General features: G+C 40.9%; 1 protein-coding gene across 3 annotated transcripts in view; it reads right to left on the bottom strand.

Annotated features, from left to right (window-relative positions):
• The window catches only part of AKT3 (AKT serine/threonine kinase 3), a 160,610-nt gene extending 144,718 nt beyond the window's left edge, over positions 1-15,892 (bottom strand). The window contains exons 1-2 of one of the 3 annotated variants that reach the window (XM_052806475.1): positions 15,740-15,892; positions 2,777-2,931 (exon numbers count right to left, since the gene is read on the bottom strand). In XM_052806475.1, coding sequence (XP_052662435.1) covers positions 2,777-2,822 — 46 coding nt within the window. In that variant the 5' untranslated portion in view covers positions 2,823-2,931; positions 15,740-15,892. Of the gene's footprint in view, positions 1-2,776; positions 2,932-15,428 lie in introns of all 3 variants that reach the window. The other 2 variants (XM_052806476.1, XM_052806474.1) reach the window with 2 other exon arrangements.
• Positions 15,893-20,289: the final 4,397 nt, after the last annotated feature.

The raw sequence follows: 20,289 nt of genomic DNA, 5'->3' as shown, positions 1-20,289 counted from the left end.
TGGCATGGATACAGCACTAAGGATAATAAAGCAAACAGTTTCTCAGCACGTTTCACAGCTGTTAAGAATTTTAACACTGTGCCCTAACAGACCCTGTCTTCCCCAGCATCTCCCTGTCAGAGTCTCAACTTGGAGAGAGATCCCTCACTCAACTTTTAGTCCTCCCCTCTCATTCCTACATTCAGTTCACTTAACCCGCCTTTGTAATGGCCTATTTCATTAGCTGGCTCCTCAAAACCATTCTTCATCCCAGTACTTCCAAGTCATCCTCATACTCCTTGACTGGGCTGTGAATCACAGAGAGAGATTGTTTTGTTCTTTTCCTTGTATCACAAACCTTCCTGACTGCTGAAGAGAACAATTTTAAAAGGTCCTAGACTATATCCACATGACCAAGTAATTTAGCATAATAGAAGCAGATCAGTCAACTGAAGCAGCTGGTGCCCAGGCCGCTACATTTCCAGCATGTAGGGTGTACAAGTTTTATGTCAAGTTAAATTCAGTCTGGAGCCTCAGATTGAACGTTGCACCACACACATGGTTCAGGGCTGTCCAAAGGACCAATCGCTGGGGCTGGAGTTCAGTTGGTGTCCGCCTGGAGAAGAGATCCCACGCTCAGCTTCCTCCAGGAGGAACCTGGTTTGTACCTACCAAAACCACCCTGTGAACTGAGCCAATGAGTGTCAAGTGGGGATGATGAGAGAATTCACTTTAAAACTGTAATAGCATGATAGCTTGTGTAAGCAAGACAGCTTTACCCAATCCCACGACGCTTCTTTGTACAGAGAATATTTAGCTGCCAAAATAAGAAGTGTCTACTAAGCATATTCCAACTTTCAGAATTTAGATTAAGTTTGGATACTTTTTCTTGGCAACAACAAAAAAAGCACTTAACAACTTTGAGTCTCTTGCTCCACAGCAAGGTCAGGGTAGAAGTTGTAATTACATGAAATGTATAACCATTGAATTAAACGCTTATGAATTCTTGACATTGGAAAAAACCACTGCACTTTTCCTTTTGTTTTCAGAAACAAACAAAACGAATGCTCTAATCCAACAGCAACCAGAATAAGTCAGACACAGAAAATTAAGGACAATATTAGGTCTAATAAAAAAAAATCCCACTTAAACCTACACAGTTACCTATAGCCAGAAGGAAAAAAACAACCATTCACTCAGAATTAATTAAAATAAGGAAAAATGTCATGAATTGTCTTTACTTAGAAAAAAAAATAATTACTAACAAAACTGACATCAAAGTGTCAACTCAGTAGGCTTTTCTTCAAGTAATAGATAGTAAAACAGCATGAGGAAAACTTTTACTTTACATTTCCGAATTTCAGATATTCAGTAAGACATTGAGTGTCATTGTACATTGTCCTTTTCTGGACCCCAGTGATCAATATATGCGTATCCACTGCTCACACACAGTTGACATCAGGGTGTAATAATAATGAGCGATATTACATGAAGGAACTGACATCATGTAGAAGAAAAGTATGTGGATCATCCTAATCATTCTAATACATTTGAAAGAAATTTATATGAAATAATCAAAAAAGGAAATCAGATACCCAAACTGAGTAAACAACAACAAGATGGGAAGGAAAAATAAATTAAAATTTTCAATACTTCCTGTCACATAAAATTTGTTATAAATAAGTATATATTCCAAAATAGGAAGCAGGCCTTAAACTTCACAAAGCTTAGCCCATTTTCATCTACAATACCCATAATGCATCCTGAAATACAATTTATGCAGGAATAATAACAGAATAATAAACTTTTTCTCTCATTCTCTTGGCTTCTTTGACATTTAATGTCAATCTGCAATAACAAAGCTAATAATGATCTTTGTCTTCACACTGCTATTGAAACAAAGCATTTCTCTGTAAATTAAAGGGTAATTTTGTTCCCACTATTCCAGTCTAAATCTTTCTAAATCACAGAAGCTCATGGCATAAATCACCCTATAATCCAGATCACCTTCTCTCTGCAAGAGAGATGATGTTCTTTTGGAAATAATCATGTCCAGCAACCATAACCCAAAGCAGAGCAGCATGAAGCATGAAAGATTTCACCCAAAGTTCATTACATTATACAAATGCCAGATATTTCTAGAGGTTTCCCATTCAAAGCTTAACATACAACAACCTTCCCAAATTTGTAAATCACATGGTGACACGTTATAAAGTGACATCTCAAGAATTTACAGGCATTCAAATGGAACAGAAAATCGTACTTTAGACTGGCTTATAATTAGGAATATATTCTTTAATCATACGGCTTCCAGGTCTGCAAAGTAATTAGGTGTATGCTGAGCTTTATGCAAGTATTATGTTGATTTTATGGGGACTACTTGCATTTGTAATACAAGCTGAGCCACAGTGAATGCTTTTGGCATCTAGGAAGTTTCACACAAAGTATCACATCTGCAACAGCTTCCAGGCAATCTTCTACTGTGCACCTCTTCCAGCTGCCACAACAGCCTACTTAGTCTGATCCATGGGTGACAGCAGCTGCAACAGCAAGGTTAAGTGGGAATTACTGAGTCCAACTTCCTCTTCACTGTCAGTTACCCCCATAACCAAGGGCAGTGCTGAGGGTTAAGTATTAACAAGACCAAGGCCTTAATGGCCATTAATTCCATATGGTCAGATTAGGTCACTGCAGACCAGAAGATAAATCAAGAACGCTCATATGTGTAACCATGTAACACCACTGCACACAGCATACGATACGTCAGAAGAACTTTACATTAAAACGTAGAACTTACCCCTCTTCTGAACCCAGCCTTCCTTCACAATGGTAACATCGCTCATGATGGCTCCACTCTGAACCCCCAACTCAAAAGAGTATTTCTTTGAGTTATCAGCTTGTCTGCTTGGCTTCTCTTCTACAGTTCTTCCCAGTTTCTACTGATGAGTCAGCCTGGAAGGAAATATTAGAGAAAGAATTTAAGTCTTTTCTGTTTTTCTCACTTGACAGCCAACAAAAAAATCTTTGTTGATGTCTTCCACTGACTGAGATCATATTAAAAATCTGCCTTTTTTTTAATTAACCATATAACAGAATCATGTTTCTCGTCTTACAGCACATTTTCCCTGAACACTGTAATACTTAAAAGAAGCAGAATGTGTTAAATTTTAAGTCATATGGCACTTTTATAAAACGCACACAATAGAATTCTCTCATACTAATGCACAGGATGCTGTTAAATGAAAGGGTGCTGGTACTGCTTCACAGGTCCAACCCTGAACGCACAGGAACTTCAACCATTCCCACATTTGTCAGAATCCATGCAACAGACAAGTAGTTCCTCTATTATGGCTACATCAATCATAACAAGAGTGCAGTGAAATGGAAGGAAAGGTTCTGTAAAGGAGCTTAAAACCAAAGCCTTAAGTATTATGGATATGGTTATCCTCATAACAGTTAAAATCTGTAGTAACCAGTTTACCAGTCATGCAATTAGGTTTTTTTAATGCTTTAATTAAAAGAAAAATAGTAAAGGCTACAGAAATATAACCTTCCTACTTCCACTATAACTTCATTACAGCCAATACAAATCCTTAACTTACAGAAGTTTTTAAAACCAGCATCACCTGCAAGTACACGAACAGAAAAACAACTTCTTAGGAGTACAAATTAACCAAAAAAGCCAATGTTTAGTTTATGAAAAGAAGGAGCGCACATTCTCTCAAGGCTTTAAGCCAGGCAGTGACAAGAGTGCTCTTTTTCCTACAAAGCTCAGCTTGCAGGGAACAGAAGGAAGTCAGCCCTGGAACAGGACATGCCACTCTCAGAAGCTACAACCCTCTCTTCTGACCACCTCCGTCCCAGAGTACCTAACAGCTGTGAAGAAGACATAAATACCACTCCAATCAAGTAGGCAGAGAAGCCAGAGGGCAGGAGAGGTTTCCTTTTGCCAGCAGACTGCCTTTCCCCTCCACCCTTCAAAAATTAAAGAGCAGCATTCAAATAATGCTCATCTAGAAAAGTATGGGAAGCCAAGAAAACTGATTACTCTGATGGTGGAGGAACACCCTTCTAAGGCTGTACACACAGGAGCACGTGTGTACACAGTGCTAGCACAGAACAGGAACTCGCACACCTGTTTAGTACTATCAAACACAACACATACATATCCATTTAGTAGATTGACCAACAAATGTAAACATGTGACAGAAACACATATGACTGTGTTAGAAGAAATCTGTGCAACAAATGAATGGAGAAAGGACTGGGAAATAAGCTGGTTTTATCTAACCAAGTACAGGCTAAAAACTGAACCATTATACGCATGCAGGTTATTTCTTATTTATCATTTGAAAAACATGTATTTGCACCACACAGCAGCTAGATGGAAGGCTACTTCTGTATGGATGCTGGGCTGTGCAAAATAAAACTTGGTATGAGTATTTTTTTCAAGGGGTATGCAGCAAAAAATGCAGTACAACCTGATTTTACAGAAACACTGAAGTGTGTCCATTTTACAGTTTTGCTTTCACTGAACTATTTTCTCAAAAACATGCAGTATTTCAGCTGCATAAAAGTAAAAACCACAATGCTAAATTCATTAATACTGCAAAGTTTAAGTAATATTGAATACAGTGCCTCTGAGACATCTCCATAGCATTGGCAGATATGAGAGTAAGACCCATGCAGGTGATGCACAGCCTTTTGCATTGGTATCATACCCTGTCATGTCTAGAAGCACACCAGGCACCTGTGTTTATGCAACTGCACCCTGCCTTAAGACTTAAATATTGTTTAAGCTTTCATAAGAGTTAAAAGAAAATGTTATGTACAAGGTTTTGGAAGGATATGAGACTGCTTCATTACTGTTAATTGATCTCACTAGCTCTAGCTGTTTAGACTTTGTATTATGTAAGTCAGTATGGCAGAAATAACCAGAACATGCATTTCCACATCCTTCACCTTACTAGTGTGAGAGTTATTTTCCAGGTCATACATTACCAGAACTTTTGTTCACACACTTCAAACTAGAGATAAGCAAGTCTATCAGCTGCACGTGGAAAGAGATCCTGACAGATTAAGACACACACCTGAAAGCAGGCTGCAGTTTTGCCATTGTGGATCATTGCAGCACAGTATCAGCTCATATTACAAACACACAAATCTTTACAAAGCCAGAGGTGAGCGTCAAACAACTGTTACCTAAAAGCAGCTATTCTGTGAAGGAAGTGTAAGCACATTAGTATCCAAATATCTGACTTAAGTTTGACTTTCCTACAAGACTTTCATTGCATTCTTTAAGAAGTGATCACAGGTGACTTTTTTTTTTCCCCAACTGTAAAGACAAAAGAAGCAATGTACCACACAGTACTTAGCTTAGGCTGGCATATGCTGCAATATGTTTTATCCTTTTGGTAAATTTAATGTACTTTCCAATTTTGGTGTGTGCTTATGAGAAGTGCAATAATTTATTGTTATTGGTAGAGACTAAGCTGTAAGAAATGAACTTCTGTACTAAGGAGCCATAATCTTGTCTGCCCACATACTATCATTAAGTCCACGATTTCAGTAGACACCCAGTTTTAACAAATGACTTTTTATGCTTAAAGCTCCCTATTTATTCAGTGATTACAATTAAGTTAGTACTACTCAAACAAAATCTGATCTATGACCAGTTTTCACGTCAGCCAGTGTCCCAACAACCTCAATGGTATGTCTGTAGGATTGCATCCCACCCATCACACGTACTACTTTGCTGAATTTTGAACAAAACCCCCAAAATACAAAAATCAGATAAATATGGTGAGAAAACTAACTGAATTATCTCCAGTTTAGCTTCACAATATTACCAGGAACAACTTAAGCAGAATTATCAACAGTTGTATGGTTACATTGACCACTCCCTTAATGAGTAATTAAAAGTCAAGCTGAATTACATCAGGAGCTGAAGGAGATAAATCAAAGCATTAAAAGACTAATGAAAATAAAGGTTATACGTTCACAAAACACTTTCAAGAAGCCATTTGTAAGCATCTGTAGTATTATCCCTTATTAAATTCCTTTGAGGCTTTCTAAAAGCTGTATTCCTTTACTCTCAAAGTCACTCAGCAAAGCTCTAAAAGAGCAGACTTTTGAGAATTACTTAACATGACAAAAACTGACCTTAATGAAAAACACATCATAGAGAAACCTTCTTCCCTGAAGATGTAATAAAGGATTGTCTATAGACTTAAAGGAGTTGCCTGAAACATATGGAACAAGAACTCTTACATGAAAATAGCATTTCATCTATAGTTCAACTATTTCAAGAAAAGCTACAGAAATGTTTATTCTGCACAGCTGGCATAGACTTTAAATACTTGTTAGCAATCAACTCTGCTCTCCCAATGCACTTCAAGTTTCAGCAGCTGGTATACAGTAATCTTTACAGTTTCCCTTATTGCTATAGGATGAACCCACAGAAATAGGGAAAAAATGTGTAAGAACTGAAGTTGAAGACATTTTGCATTCCAGCTGCTTCCTATAGGGAAAAACTTGATTTGTTTTTATATATGTTCCAGCAACTGGAGAACAGGTTGGATTGCTTTTTTTCCCCACATTATCAAACAGAACTTGGAAGATACTTTTTCAACAGTATATTGTGTGTATTCTGCAGACAGTGTCAGGTAGTCATGTATACACATAATACATACAAGAACCTATTGTCTGCATGCTTTATGGTGCAGGTGTAAAAATTTACTCCATCGCAGTCAGTCATGTGAAGAAAACACTTGTAATTTTTTGGATCTGGTAAAAAATAGTAAAACTTTTCCTTTCTTCTTCGGAAAGCTATTAAGCCACTTTTATAGTGTTAGATGAAACAATTCACCACACTTCTAAAGAGCTAGTAGTACACTTCTAAGTTCCTAGCTGTAGAGGTTGCAAAGGCATCTTTCTGAACAAAGATTAAGCAGAAACTATTACATGCAACAGAGTTCCAGATCCCTCTGCCGAGGCTCACAGTTTTCCCAAGCCATGGTAACAGCTAGCCAACACCTTTTCAGTTTTCATCTTCAACTTCAAGAATAACACCAAATAGAGAGAACCAGCTCACTTCACGATGCTACCATATGGGAACTATAAGACCAACCATTAAAACGAGCAATGGACCATTCAAGTAGAAAGACAACTTTTCCTCAACTTGTATTTTTAAATTAAAGGAGGCTCTCATGCCCATCACAGCAGCCAGGTACCTCCACAGACCCGGTGGATGGGGACAATGAAAGAAATCCCTTCCAAGCAGAAGGACTAAAAACAGTGGTTCAGGTCTACACTTAACAACCACTATATGTAAGTGAAAAATCATTGAGATTCATAAGAACAGACAACACTCCCTTGGAATCTGGGCATCCTCCCATTTCCCCCATGACAAGAGACAGCTGAGTAAAGAAGACAGTGCCCATAAATTCAGTGTAAATTGTATGATTCAGGTCTATGTTGTAAGAACTTTCATAAACACAGGCTCCTACTTTCAACAATTTCGGAGCTGAGAAAAAACAGATACTCTGACATTTACCAACTCAAGTTACCAGAGAGAATACCAACAGGATCAGTTTCAGTGCTTCCAGAGACGATCCCTATAACTTCTTGTAGCATTATCAACTTAATGATTCATCCAACCTTATTCTCTTAATGCATAAGGGAACTACCATTTTCCCTTTTTACAAATAATCATTTGGTTAGCAAGTGAATCTTTCTGATTCACTTTGCCTGACTCACTGAGATTCTTTGGTCCTCAATGTAAGCAGAGCCAAATCTCATCATCTCTATCTCCTTATTTCCCAGAAAGGTAACTGAAAAATTTTGTGCATGCACACACAAAAAACACACTACCAAAAAAAGCAGCTCTCAGTCATCCTCTAGTGGCTTCCACCACACATTTGTTTCCCTGCTTTGGGGGCCTTTTTTGTAGCAGATCAAGCTCTTAAGAGGTTTTCTCAAAATCTGAGTTTGAATCCTCCAAGACAACCAAACAGGCTGTAACTGTCTCCAGTGCCGGTTGCAATCAGAGAGCAAGGAATTCAAAAGATAAGGCTCTAAACTAAAAACAGAGTTGTCTTTAGGATTGGAAGCTGAGATCCAAGTTTTATTTATATGGAAAATGCATGCATATCCTCTTCCCCTACCAAAGTTGTTATCTAAAAGTCTGGTCAAACAATTAGAGGATATATTGCACATCACCAAAAATTACACAGAAGACTGTTGCAGAACAGAGATTGCTACAAAACCTACTAAATCAAATTAGCCTATATTGCTAATGGAAGAATCACATTCAGTTGAGTGCTTTATCTAAAAGGTATAGAGTATTTCTACAGGCTTTTACAAACTACCTGTTCTGGACTTTTGGTTATACTTCAAACACAGCAGAATGCATTATGTCCCTTTTTACAGTCTCAGGAGGACTGACTGATTTAAATACTATCACTGCTTAGATTGAGAAAAAGAAACCTGCAGGCAGATAGTATTTGTTCAACTTATTAGAGTCAATTTAAAAAAAAAAAAAAAAAAAAACAACCTCACAAACCAAAACATGAACTAGTTTGACAAGACAAAGAAATCAAAAAAACAGGATTATTAAAAGACAATAGTTCCTCAATTTATAAAATTGTAATCTTTATGTACACACAATTAAGACACTTAAAGACACCCCTAAATACTTTCTAAGTAGTAGAAATGTTCATACTTTACAAAATTTAAAACAAATATAAAAAATTCCAAGATATCTCCGCGATCGGCATTGCAAATATTTTTAAATTATATTTCATACTAAAAGACTTAATGTCTTTAAAAATATTTGTATCAAAAATTTACTCCTAACAACTTCATTTTATAACCCTTGACTTGGAATAATGAGGGCGATAATAGGAAAATGGCACTGCCTACACCTTGTGGCAAGGAAAAACAACATACTTTGGAAAAGATAAATAGCTCTTTTTAAAGCGTGCTTATGCATATGCTTTGTGCCTTAATATTTTCAGTGTTCTATTTTCACTTTCAGTACATCAAAAAGCTGCACATAACTAATATATGCTCAGATAAACCTAGTTAGGAGACTACAGGCGCACTGAAATATTAATATACAAGTTAGATGTTTTATTTAGATTCTGCAACTGAAAAAGTTTATCAGGAAAGAAACCATCATTCTGTATTTCTCTTCCTATTATAATGACAAAGCAAGTTATTTTAAGGGACAAAGGTATAATTAAAGTAAGGTGAACAAAGCCACCCTTGCCTTTGTTTACCAAGGTATAAAGGAAGTTTCTAAATGTAACTAAATTGTTTCTTTAGAATCCCACATGAAACATTAACAATCCATTGTTTTGCATTGTGTTTATTGACAAAAATGCTTTAAACCTTTTTGCTTCCCTCCCAATCACATAAAACAATAACTGAAAATCAGACAGAAGCAGAGTGATAAAACACATTAGAGTATAGGTCTGAAATTTAACCAAAGAATACATTTAAAGTAGAAAAGGTGAAGGAGGACTAAGGTTATGCATCAAAAAAAAAAAGTTACTGAGACAATGAACTCAGGAGAGTTTTGAGACTTAAAGGAAGTCCAATCAAGGATTAGCTGAGCTGAACATCACAACTATGATAATGTTATTATTCCACTCAACACTTCAAAATACATGTAATAACTTTAACTTGCTGAGCATTAATGTAGAAATACTAATTCTTGCCTTTCTAAGACAAAGTTCCTTTGCCCTTTAGAAGAATAGTTTAATAATGACTCAAACAACCAAGCAAAACTAAACCCAAGTTCCATATTTTTAAAACAAAGTAAAATTGGTTTTCTATGTCTAGAATACTCCAAAAAAGGTAATCTAATTTTCAAAAGTTCAAAGAACCTAGAAATTCCCATTCATTCTGAGATGAGAGATTTTAAAAGACATCTTCAAGAGATACAAAATAAAGTTTCATTAACCTCATATATTTAATTATTTGTATAACAGTAACTCTTCTGCAGCACAACACCATATTGTGTATAAAACACTGAGCACACACTGTTGAAGACATTAAAAACCAGAAATACATGAAGTGCCATGAGTAACAAGAAAAGGCAAGTACTGAGATAAAAATGTGTTCTCAAACTATTAATATAAAAGATGGAAAAAGTTCAATGACATGCCTAACAAGCAGCTTTCTTTAAACCCTTATAGTAAGATTTATTTATTATCTGGATATTGAACAAACTGAATTCTGAATTGCCGTGCAAGAATAGGAATGAGCTTTGTGATTCCTTCCTACAAAGCAATCAAACATTGCTGAACCTACTAACTGTCAAATTCTGACACTGCAGTACGACTAGAACGTAATCAACTTCTAACCTAGAACCTTTGGATCTTCTTGTTCACTTTCAAAAAGCATTATTCTCATCAATTTGAGATCTGAATTTCCTAAGGACAGAAGGAATTCTCTACAACCTTAAACAAAAATTGTGTATTTTCCAAATGTATACCATTGCTTACACAAATCTAAGGCTAGATGCAGAGCTCACTAGATGAAGGTCTTTGGCAAATGTTATACAAAAAGCCAGACTACACGAAACTCACATACAACCTTAACTCTCAGCCTCAAAGTCTATCAATACCTTTAGAAAAGGATGGAATAATTTTAAGAAAATCTCACAAGGCAAGCTGCACCAATCACATATGTCCCGAAGCACACTAAATGCTTAGGAAAAAAAAATTACATGTGTTGGTAGAAATTGTTTTGCAAGATTGCTGGGACTCAACTGAGAAATACTGTATTAATTTTGTGGTGCTAAATCAGCTGTACAAGAAGTTTTTGACTGTTGTGCACTGCCATTCCACACCTACAGGAAGGCAGTGATAAGACCTTCATTGATCTCAGTGAAGCTGAAGCAGGCTCTTCATCTCTGCTCCTGCTATAGGAGGCACTCAACTAACTTTACCACGTGGACAACGTGGCAAAGTCTGACAAATCATGCTGTCAAGTCATTCAGATATGCGTACGAAATATTGAGGTCCCAGTTGCATTCTTAAGGGAATTTAAAAATTACTACTGTTCTTTAGACAGGATATTACAGACAAAAAAAAAAAAAACAACCCACAGGGCAACAACTTGTTCTTAATGCTATTTTTGATCAGTGTGACTCACACCTATACACTCACATAGAAATACACGGGGAAAAAAAGGATTGGTCAAGATGGACTCAACATATATTCAGCTATTTAATCTAAACATAGTTAAGTGTTGACACAAATAGTATAAAAAAATCAAAGAAACATTTAAAGTGACCAAAAGTAAGCACCTTCATATACACAAGACGAAAATGCCTACTCTCCTTGACAGTAAGATTCAATGATATTCAATCCCAGGGGGATTTTTTGTGGAAGTATTAACTTTGCCACAGCTTCCTACTACACCTGAACAACACCTTTAAATAATAAAGACAAAAAGAATCTGTTTGAAATCCATGGCATGCATCAAAACTACCTGAATGCCCATACTTAACATTGATCTAGAGCTATGGAACAAGGACAAAATGCCAAATGATCAACTACTACACCCTTGCACTTTCTAAAGTCTTTTTATTTGTATATATTAGTGGTTTGCCTAAATAAGTTTCATTTGTAAATTCTTCTATTCATACGGTAGTCCGGAATGTTGTTCATACAATTAGTCAAGACGAAAATATAAACCAAAACTTTAAAGATTACTTTTTACACTATGTAAAACACTAAAAAGTTAACTTTCACATTCAATGTTTTATTATTTGCCAGCAGTTTTTTGTTTCTCTGGCTTTAACAGATTTTGTTTTAAACACTTTGAATCAGCACTCCATTTACTATGTAACTTATCTTTAGAAAATAATCTTTTCTACACCACACCAACCTGTTGCAAAGAAGAGTAACTAGTGCAACACCTTTACCAAGGTGACCCTGCCGAACAGGAAAGTCTCTTCCGTACAACCAAGAGAAAACATACTGGTTGAGAAGAGAGATTCTCACTGAAAACACACCTTTCCTCACAAGCAATGCAAAACTCCCTGAAGTACATGCTGTGCTAGAAAGTATCCCCTGCCCCCTCCACGGTATTCTTATTAGGCATATTCTAACACAATGAGAATCCGAGATGACACAAATTAATCTAATATTCTAGAATAATTTTAAAGGACACTTAAGCTGGCAATCTTTTCTTATAGAAGACAGTACTTAAAACAATTAAGTGGGTTGGCAATTTCATGCAAACACTGAAAATAAAAGCAAGGTCTTAATGTTAAACGAAAATCACGGATGGACACATTTAACTATTCCCCTCTTTTTGAATTGTTACTGTTGTTCGCAAAGGGAGTACTGCATGTTTTGAACAGCACGTTTATTGGGAAAAAGAGAACAGAGGGCTTTTGGTACACAGACAACTAACATACCTACAAAACGTACAGTTACAGTATGGTGCCTTACTTTTAAAGCAAATCATTTATGCATTATCCATATCAAAATGGAAGTATGGTACAACAAAGTTTTCACTCAGTGTATTTCAACGTCCTTCCACTCTCCAGTGTCAATTAAAATCAGTGGTATGCCGAAGCCATAAAAGATGGCAAAGAATATTGGGTCTCTGTTGCAAAACTGAAGGAAAGCTAGGCTACCATGTCACCAAGTCCACCTTCCCTGTTGCATTAGCAGCACAAGATGAAACTATAACCAAACACGGTTATAAGAAACTCTATCTTCTTTATATTAAGAACAGCACAGAGATTTCAAATGTATTTTAACAGGAACCATTGTAGTAATGGTGTCATACCTTCCAAAACAATTGAGTATTTCAAAGTTATTTAGCAAATGACATAGCCTTATTGGATACAGAAATGTTTATTCAGTAGGTCTCTTTAAACTGGGAAAATATGCACCCAGAAAGTGAAAGAACACTCAAACAACCAGTGCTAGACAAAATCCAAGTAGTCTGAAGAATCTTTTAGTTGTTTTACAAACTTCAGACACATGCTGTTTCAAACTGTAGTCGGAAGTCAAGATAATGGTTTCTGGTAACATCTTGCAAACAGAAGCCTGGATTACAAACAACAGCAGAGCTTTAGTAAGTGTTTCTCGGTTAAGCTTAAAAAAATCCACCAAGCTATTTTCCCTTTCACAAAGCATTTGTTACAGTGTCGACAAGTCAACTTTTATAGTGCAAATTAATAGCATCCAATCCTTAAAACTGTATCTACTTCAACTGGGGCAAAATAAGAACTAGTACCTGTCTGAATTCCCATCAATTTCCTGTAGAAAGGCAGCATTTTGCTTAACAACACATCCTCTTCCCCCAAAACGTGAAACAAACAGAGCAACACACTGAAATACTGCTTTCTATGAACATATTTACAAAACTAAGGACACTACCACCGAATTCGTTCAAACCTAGCTAGAGTAAGTAGGAATACACCATAGAATAAACTGTCTAAAACAAGACAGTCTTATTAATATTACTTGTGCATACGCACATACCGCGCACTTACATGAGAGAAAAAATGAGTTATTCAAATATTATGTGTAGCCTTCTAGGAAAGGGAGACATCTTCTCATCTCTCCAGTTTTTCTCTGGCCCTTATTTGAACTTGACTTACTGGTTGCATCCAACCAAAATATATCCACATGGCCTATAATTAGCAATCCAATCCAATTAAAGATATTGGGGTCAACTGAAAGGTTGCTGTCAAAAAAACCAAACAGTCCTACAAACAGAATCTTCTTGAGCAGTACACTTACTTTAGAAGTCAAAATAAGCTTCCTTCCCTATCTCATGTACACTCTTTCCACGTTCCAGTGCAGAACAGCCAGAACTGGCCTATACAGAAACTGGCAGAAACAAGAGATCATGCTTAAAATGTTATTTGTCAGAAGTTTAGATCTACTTATTTGCATGCTTCTTGCCTTGAAAAATAAAGACCTCCATATGCAAGGTGTGGGGAACCATGTTTGCCTAATAAGAAAGTTTTAGCGAAACCTAAACAAGCATTAGCAGAAGAGACTGCTGTAAGTTTCTTCAGTACTGAAAAAAGCTGGCAATGCAGATATCAGGTATACCATAATTTTCATAATAAAACTCTTAAACAGAGGCTAAGTGAATCAAGTCTGAGACGCACTTCCGTAAAAACGATGAGATGATGTAGATACATACAAGTAGCCAGTCAACTAATGATTACATTAAAGAAAAAAATTTAGAATAAAGGTCAAAAGTGAAATTGTTTATTCCTTTTCAGCTGTAAGAAAATAAGATTTTTTTTTTTTTTTTTTTTTACATACACCCTTTAAACAATGTGCCATGGGAGAAGGTGAAAGAAACAGCACTGGCTATTCCATGCCTCTCAGCTGCCCATCCAGAAGTAAACTAAGCAGCGCAGCTCACGTGAAGCAACCAAACAGCCTATAAGCCTGTTACTGCTCGTTACATCACGATCATCTGCATTTAAACTCCAATATATAACGGTGTGATCCAACAACTTTTTGTTCAGAGGCGCTGTACTGACCTGCCAAAACAGACCCGCATCACGCATTCCCCGTGTTCCTGGATGTGTACCCACACAGGCACCCCCCGGTGCACGCCCGTACATTTGGGGTGCGAGCGGACACCCGTGCTGCCCCTGGCTCTACCCCACGGGGGCGTTCGGTGTTTCCCCCCGCCCCTCACGGCCAGGGCAGGCCTCCGGGCGGACCCGGCCCCACCCCCGCGCGGTAAAGCGGCCGGTAACCCCGAACGGCCGGCTGCGCGTCAACTTTTGCATGTGGGCCGCGGCCTCCATGATGGCCGGGGGGGGGGGGGGCGGCCGGTTTGTTTACTTGCAGCCAGAGCCGCCGCCGGCGGCCGCGGCAGCATCCCTTGAGCGCGGCGCTGCCATCAGCGGCCCGCCGGCCGCGCTGCTATTCTTAGCGCGGGGGCGCGGGCACACGCACGCTCCCGCAGGCACAGCTCAAGTTCCCAGCGGATAAAACCTTCGCTACTCTCAGCACCGGCATCCCGCCCCACGGACCCCCACAGCGCACGCACGGCCGCGGGAGGCGGCGGCGGGGGACGCGAGGGGGGGGGGGGGGGGATTGGCGCGCGCGCCCGGCGGGGAGGGGCCGCCGCCGCGTGGGAACCGCCGGCCCCGCGCCCGCGCAGGCAGCGCCCCCGGGCGCGCGCCCTGCCCTAACCCTGCCCCCCCCCCGTTACATAACCTCTCCCCGCCGAAACACCCCCTCCCCCCCGCCCCGCCCTTCCCCACCTCAGCCCCGCGCCGCCGGGAGGGCGACCCCCCTCCCCTCCCCTCCCGCCCCGCCGGCAGCGCTAGGCCACGGGCGCCCCCCGCCCCGCGCTCCCCACCGCCCCGCATCCCCTCCCGCGCCGCCGCCCAAGCGCCCCGCCGCCGCCGCCGCCGCCGCCCGGCCCCTCCCGCCCCGTACCTGCAGAGGCGGCGGCGGCGCCGCGGGCGCTGCTGCGGAGCCGGAGGGCGGCGGCGGCTCCGGGGGGAGAAGGGGAGGGAGGGCGCCGCTGCCTCCTCCCCTGTCCCCCCCGCCGGGCTCGGCGGTCCCTGGCGGCCGGTGTCTCCGCGGGGGCGGGAGGAGGCGGCTCCGGCCCCAGGGCGCTGGCGGCGGCGGCTACATGGAGCTGCGCGCCCCGCTACGCAGGGAGGCGCCCGGGCGGGCAGCGCGGCCGCAGCATCGATGCGCGGGGTCAGGAGGGCGGCGGCGGCGGCTCCCCCCGGCGCACTCACCCCGGAGCCGCCCGGGCCCCGCTCTCGGCTCCTCCCGCCGCCTCCGCCGGGCTCGTTATTGACTTTCAGGAAAACTCCCGACGTCACTGGCTCCCCCCGAGTGTCTCCCCCTCCGCGGCGGCAGCGGCGGCGGCGGCGGCATCCCCAGCTCTCGCGAGAAGCGCGGCGGGGACGGGGGGGGCCGCCAGACAGAGCGGGGGGAGCCAGACAGAGGGGGGCGGCTGAGGTGAGGGTGGGGGAGGCGGGGGGCCGGCGGCGGGAGGGGGTGGGGGGAGCGGGGGAGGCGAGGCGAGGCAGCCCGGCAGCCCGCCCGCCCGGCAGGCAGGCAGGGGCGGGAGCAGAGCCGAGCCGAGCCGGGCGGCGTGTCCCGTCCCGCCGCCGGGCCGCGGGTGGGAGCGGGAGGATGGAGGGAGGCAGCGGCGTCCGCCGGCACCGGCCGCCGCGCCGCGCCTGGCTCTTTCCTTCAGGCTGAGGCCGGTGCCGGCGGGCGGTGCCTGCCAGGCCGGGAGACCGCCCGCCTGCGGCCGGGGAGCAGCCGCCGGGGGTCCGGCCGGCCCCTGGCTGGGCCGGGGGCCGCGGGGAACGGAGCTGGGACAGAAATCCGCCCGCCGTGCCCGCGCTGCCGCTGCCCCCCTTGCCGCTGCGGCCGGCGTTTGCAGCAGCACGTCTCCCGGCAGACCCGCGGATACGTCCCGAGGTTTATTTCCTTTGTTCTCGCTCTCGCGCATTTACATGCTCCCTTCTCTTGCCTTGGTACCCGGAGCGGTCCGCTTAGCTCGGCAAACCCTGCCGAGAATAAAACCACCAGTTACACAGCAGGAAGCTGTAATTCATCCCTCGCTGAAGTGTTCAGTGGATGCACCAGCCTCAATATTGCTAAATTATCTGCAGACTTGGAGGCATCCCGGTGGGTAAACAAACATCTAGAGAAACCTTACACCACCGTGCACCACCAGCTCGTGACCCTCTGACGTTTCCCGGTGCCACAAGCAGTATAGAAGCGTAACTGGTGTCAACTGGGCAACCGCGTTGCAGGGCGCGGAGCGCAGCGGCGTTCTGCTGGCTTAGCAGTGGTGCCTCGGGGGCTGCGCAAGGCTGGGAATCCCTGGCCTGCCCGCTGCTGCAGCTAAAGCCGAGCGTGATCCTGCAACTCTAATTAGAGTGTGAGGTTCGTAGGTATGGCGCCCTCGACGCTTTATTTTGTGGCTAAGTGGCAGCGTGTATGTGTGTACGTACGTGAGTTTAGCGCACTTAAGTATGTTTTCTATCATTCGTGGTTTAAATAATGAGCACAGATTGATTTTCTGCATAAATGCATCTATTATACATGCAGTTGACTGACTTCTGTCAGAACCTGTTACTGCAAAGGGGAAACGGATATTTCTGATTGCTTCAAATCCAACTTTTTGCACTCTTACATCAGTGCAGAATTTATTCTATAAATGGACGTGAAGATAACCATCAAAATTACATTAAAAAACCCAAACCAAACCAAGAAGTGTTTCTTTAGGATGTACCCCACATTTGTTTTTTAAGTTTTCCTTCCTTTCACATCCCACCTTTCTCTACAACCATTTGAAACATTAGTCCTCCTTTTCCCTGTGCCGCTACAGGGCTTCAGAGGGACTTTTTAGAGGATCTAAATAATCATATGAGTTGGCACAGGACTGGAAAGTTGCCTCCGGGGGCAGTGAATCCTTTCCCTGCTGCGGCAGGCGGCCACACCAATAATCCCATTCATAAATATGCTGAGTTTCCTCTCAGAACTCTGAAGTTTGTTTGCCGCACTGTTCTTACTAGCAGGCTGCAGCCTAAGCTCCCCATCCCCCTAATTCTGAAGAAAAGCAAAATTTATTGTGTATTTGATTAACGCATCTTTTTGAAAAAGAAGTTAAAAAGGACCTTGCCAAGCATTACTTCCTTTCCCAGAATTCACCGTTTGGTCTTCCTCTTTCTCAGAAACACTTTACTAAAGCGAGTATCTTATCAACTATCAATATTTACAGAGAGCTGTAGTATCAATTATTAAAATACATTTATTCACTAATGTCTCCTTTGATCGTTGTTGCTATGCTGCTCCTGAAAAACTAAAGGTGTAGTTCTTGGAATGTGCCTTCTGTTTTGCTGCGATTCCTCCAAAGGACCCAGAAGCTGAGGCAGCATGGAATCTGCATGGGCAGTAGCTGATAGACTGGCAATCAACTGTTCAGATGCCAAATGCTGAGTGTGAAATCTGGGCCCACAGAAAGTCGTGGTATCTGATATCAGTCAGATCGGGAATTTGTGTTGCATTCCTACTATGTGTTAATCCCTGCCACTAACAATCACAGATTTCTTACTAGTAAAGTATATTTGTCTAGTTGATCATCCTAGTTTATTTCTCCTAATTTTCAAAAGCCAGCTATGAGATACTTCATTTATGATGACTGTAAGTTTGCTTACATTTATAAATAGGTACTTGGTGTAAATCACCTTGGAAAATCTGACATAAAAGCACATTCATTTACATTTAAAAGAAAAAAAAACTTACACCGTGGTAAAAATATTTTTATTAGAGAGGATAACATTTACCTACAAGGAAAGATAATCTTCTACATTTTTATTTTGTTACAAATTGCTGAAAATGAAACAGCGGGCTGAAATCTGTCCTACTGAGACTAAACATGCATTTTTTAGCAATACTTGATTAGGATAATTTCGATTTGTCTATACAACATGGACAACTATTCACAGGCAAATCATTTTTTTGCTCAGTATGACCTAAAAATCAGATTTGCCATCATCTTACTCCTTAGAAATCAAATATCATTGCTCTGTTTGGAAAGTCATAGTTACTAGCAACTCCTAAGTTTTTGATCCTGCTCAGGCTTATATATTGACCTCGGTGTGCTGAATCCAACCTGTCATTTTTTTGTATGGATTATTAAATGTGCTATATAAAAAAATGCTACTATGCAACAATTCTCTTTTTTTTTTTTTCTTAAAGCATATAACAGTTTTAATGCTCAGTATTTTTTTCCAAGGCTTCAGAATGATTTCTTGTAAAGAGTTAATCACTGTAAATTGGGCAGAAATAACCCCTTGATTAATAACCAAATAGAGGCATGCCTCTTTCAGAAATAACATGGCTGTGATGTACATACTGTGAACATAATGAGGTTGTAGGTTCTGCAGAAATGACATCATTTTCAGATTAATTACAATGTGACATGAATTTAATGAACATATTAACAGCATATGCTAATGAAGAAAGTATTGCAGTTCACATGCAAAGGACAATAGGACTGCATGTAAATTCAGGAGAAAATGGGAACCTCTGACATTACATGTTCCAAATACAGAATCATGAAACAAACCACACAAAACCCATTCATTGTCATCTATACTGGCACCGCCAAGAAGGTTGATAAACTTTTTTGTCACTTGTAATCGTGATTTCAACAGAAACCAAAGGGAAAACCTGCAGATAAATTCTATAAATTCTGTCAATTCTGAAGCAAAAAAGGATGTACCTCTTGTTTCACTTAACATTTATGTTATCACTACCAGAGCGATAGGTCTAAGACTACAGAGATATACATCCTGAAAATAAATAGTTAAATAGGAGAGAATATTCTGTCTGCAGAACACCGGTTCTCTCTGCCTCTACGGATTACATTGCCTTCAGTTTAATTTCATTCCTTGTTCCTCATGTCAGCTAAAGTAAGAATGCATTTAAAAAAAAAAAAATTAACCTGAAGTGTAGCAATTTAACAAAAAAAAAAAGAAAAAAAGGACAGTGGGTCAAATGACAATCTCTGGTTTTAAACTCCCTATTAATGCCTGCCTTGTTACTCTTTGAAAAGCACACACAAATATCAGTGGAAACTGACAGGAGAGCAATGAAATTTGCTCTACATAAAATGATGCTTAAAATATCTATTACACATTTTCTTACAGTGAAGTTAAGGCGTTGCCTGCAAAAGTTGTGGCTTAAGTGTTACATATATGTATAGCTCTTAAAAAGCTGAAACATGTCTATTAGTGAGCTTAAGTTCAACTCTACAAGGGGTGAGCATGTTCAGCTTATCTTGAGCTGTGACTCTGGATTCTCTGCATTGTCATAGGCACACAGACACTTCAGGACTTTAACCACTGCCATCCAAATTGTAGTCATCTCTCGTGACAATTGGATACTCACAACAAGAAAGAGCTCATTGTAAAGCTGCAAAATTCAGATAAGACGTGTAGGAAAAACGTGGGCAGGGGACGTTGCAATCCTCTGGACTCTGGAAGGAAACAGACCTTACTTGTGGTCAGTTGGATTTTACAGTGCTTTTTTTTTCCTTTCTGTCACATTCACTTCTAAATAACTTAATTGCTTTAATCTCTTTCTCTTTTGTCTTTACTCTCCTTGAGTCTCAGTTATTTTATTTTTTGCATTTCTGCCTCTGAGGCTGTCTCAGAGGGCAATATCCCACTCCATGTCCCTCAATATCTGTGATATGTTTGGGTAAAAAACATTAGAGAGTCATTCATTTATTTCTAATACATAAGGAGTTGAGAAAAAA

The sequence above is a fragment of the Harpia harpyja genome, chromosome 13, assembly GCF_026419915.1.
Source record: "Harpia harpyja isolate bHarHar1 chromosome 13, bHarHar1 primary haplotype, whole genome shotgun sequence".
Taxonomy (NCBI): Eukaryota; Metazoa; Chordata; class Aves; order Accipitriformes; family Accipitridae; genus Harpia; species Harpia harpyja.
The sequence above is the reverse complement of the archived record's forward strand: the minus strand, read 5'-3'. Positions and strand labels throughout refer to the sequence as shown.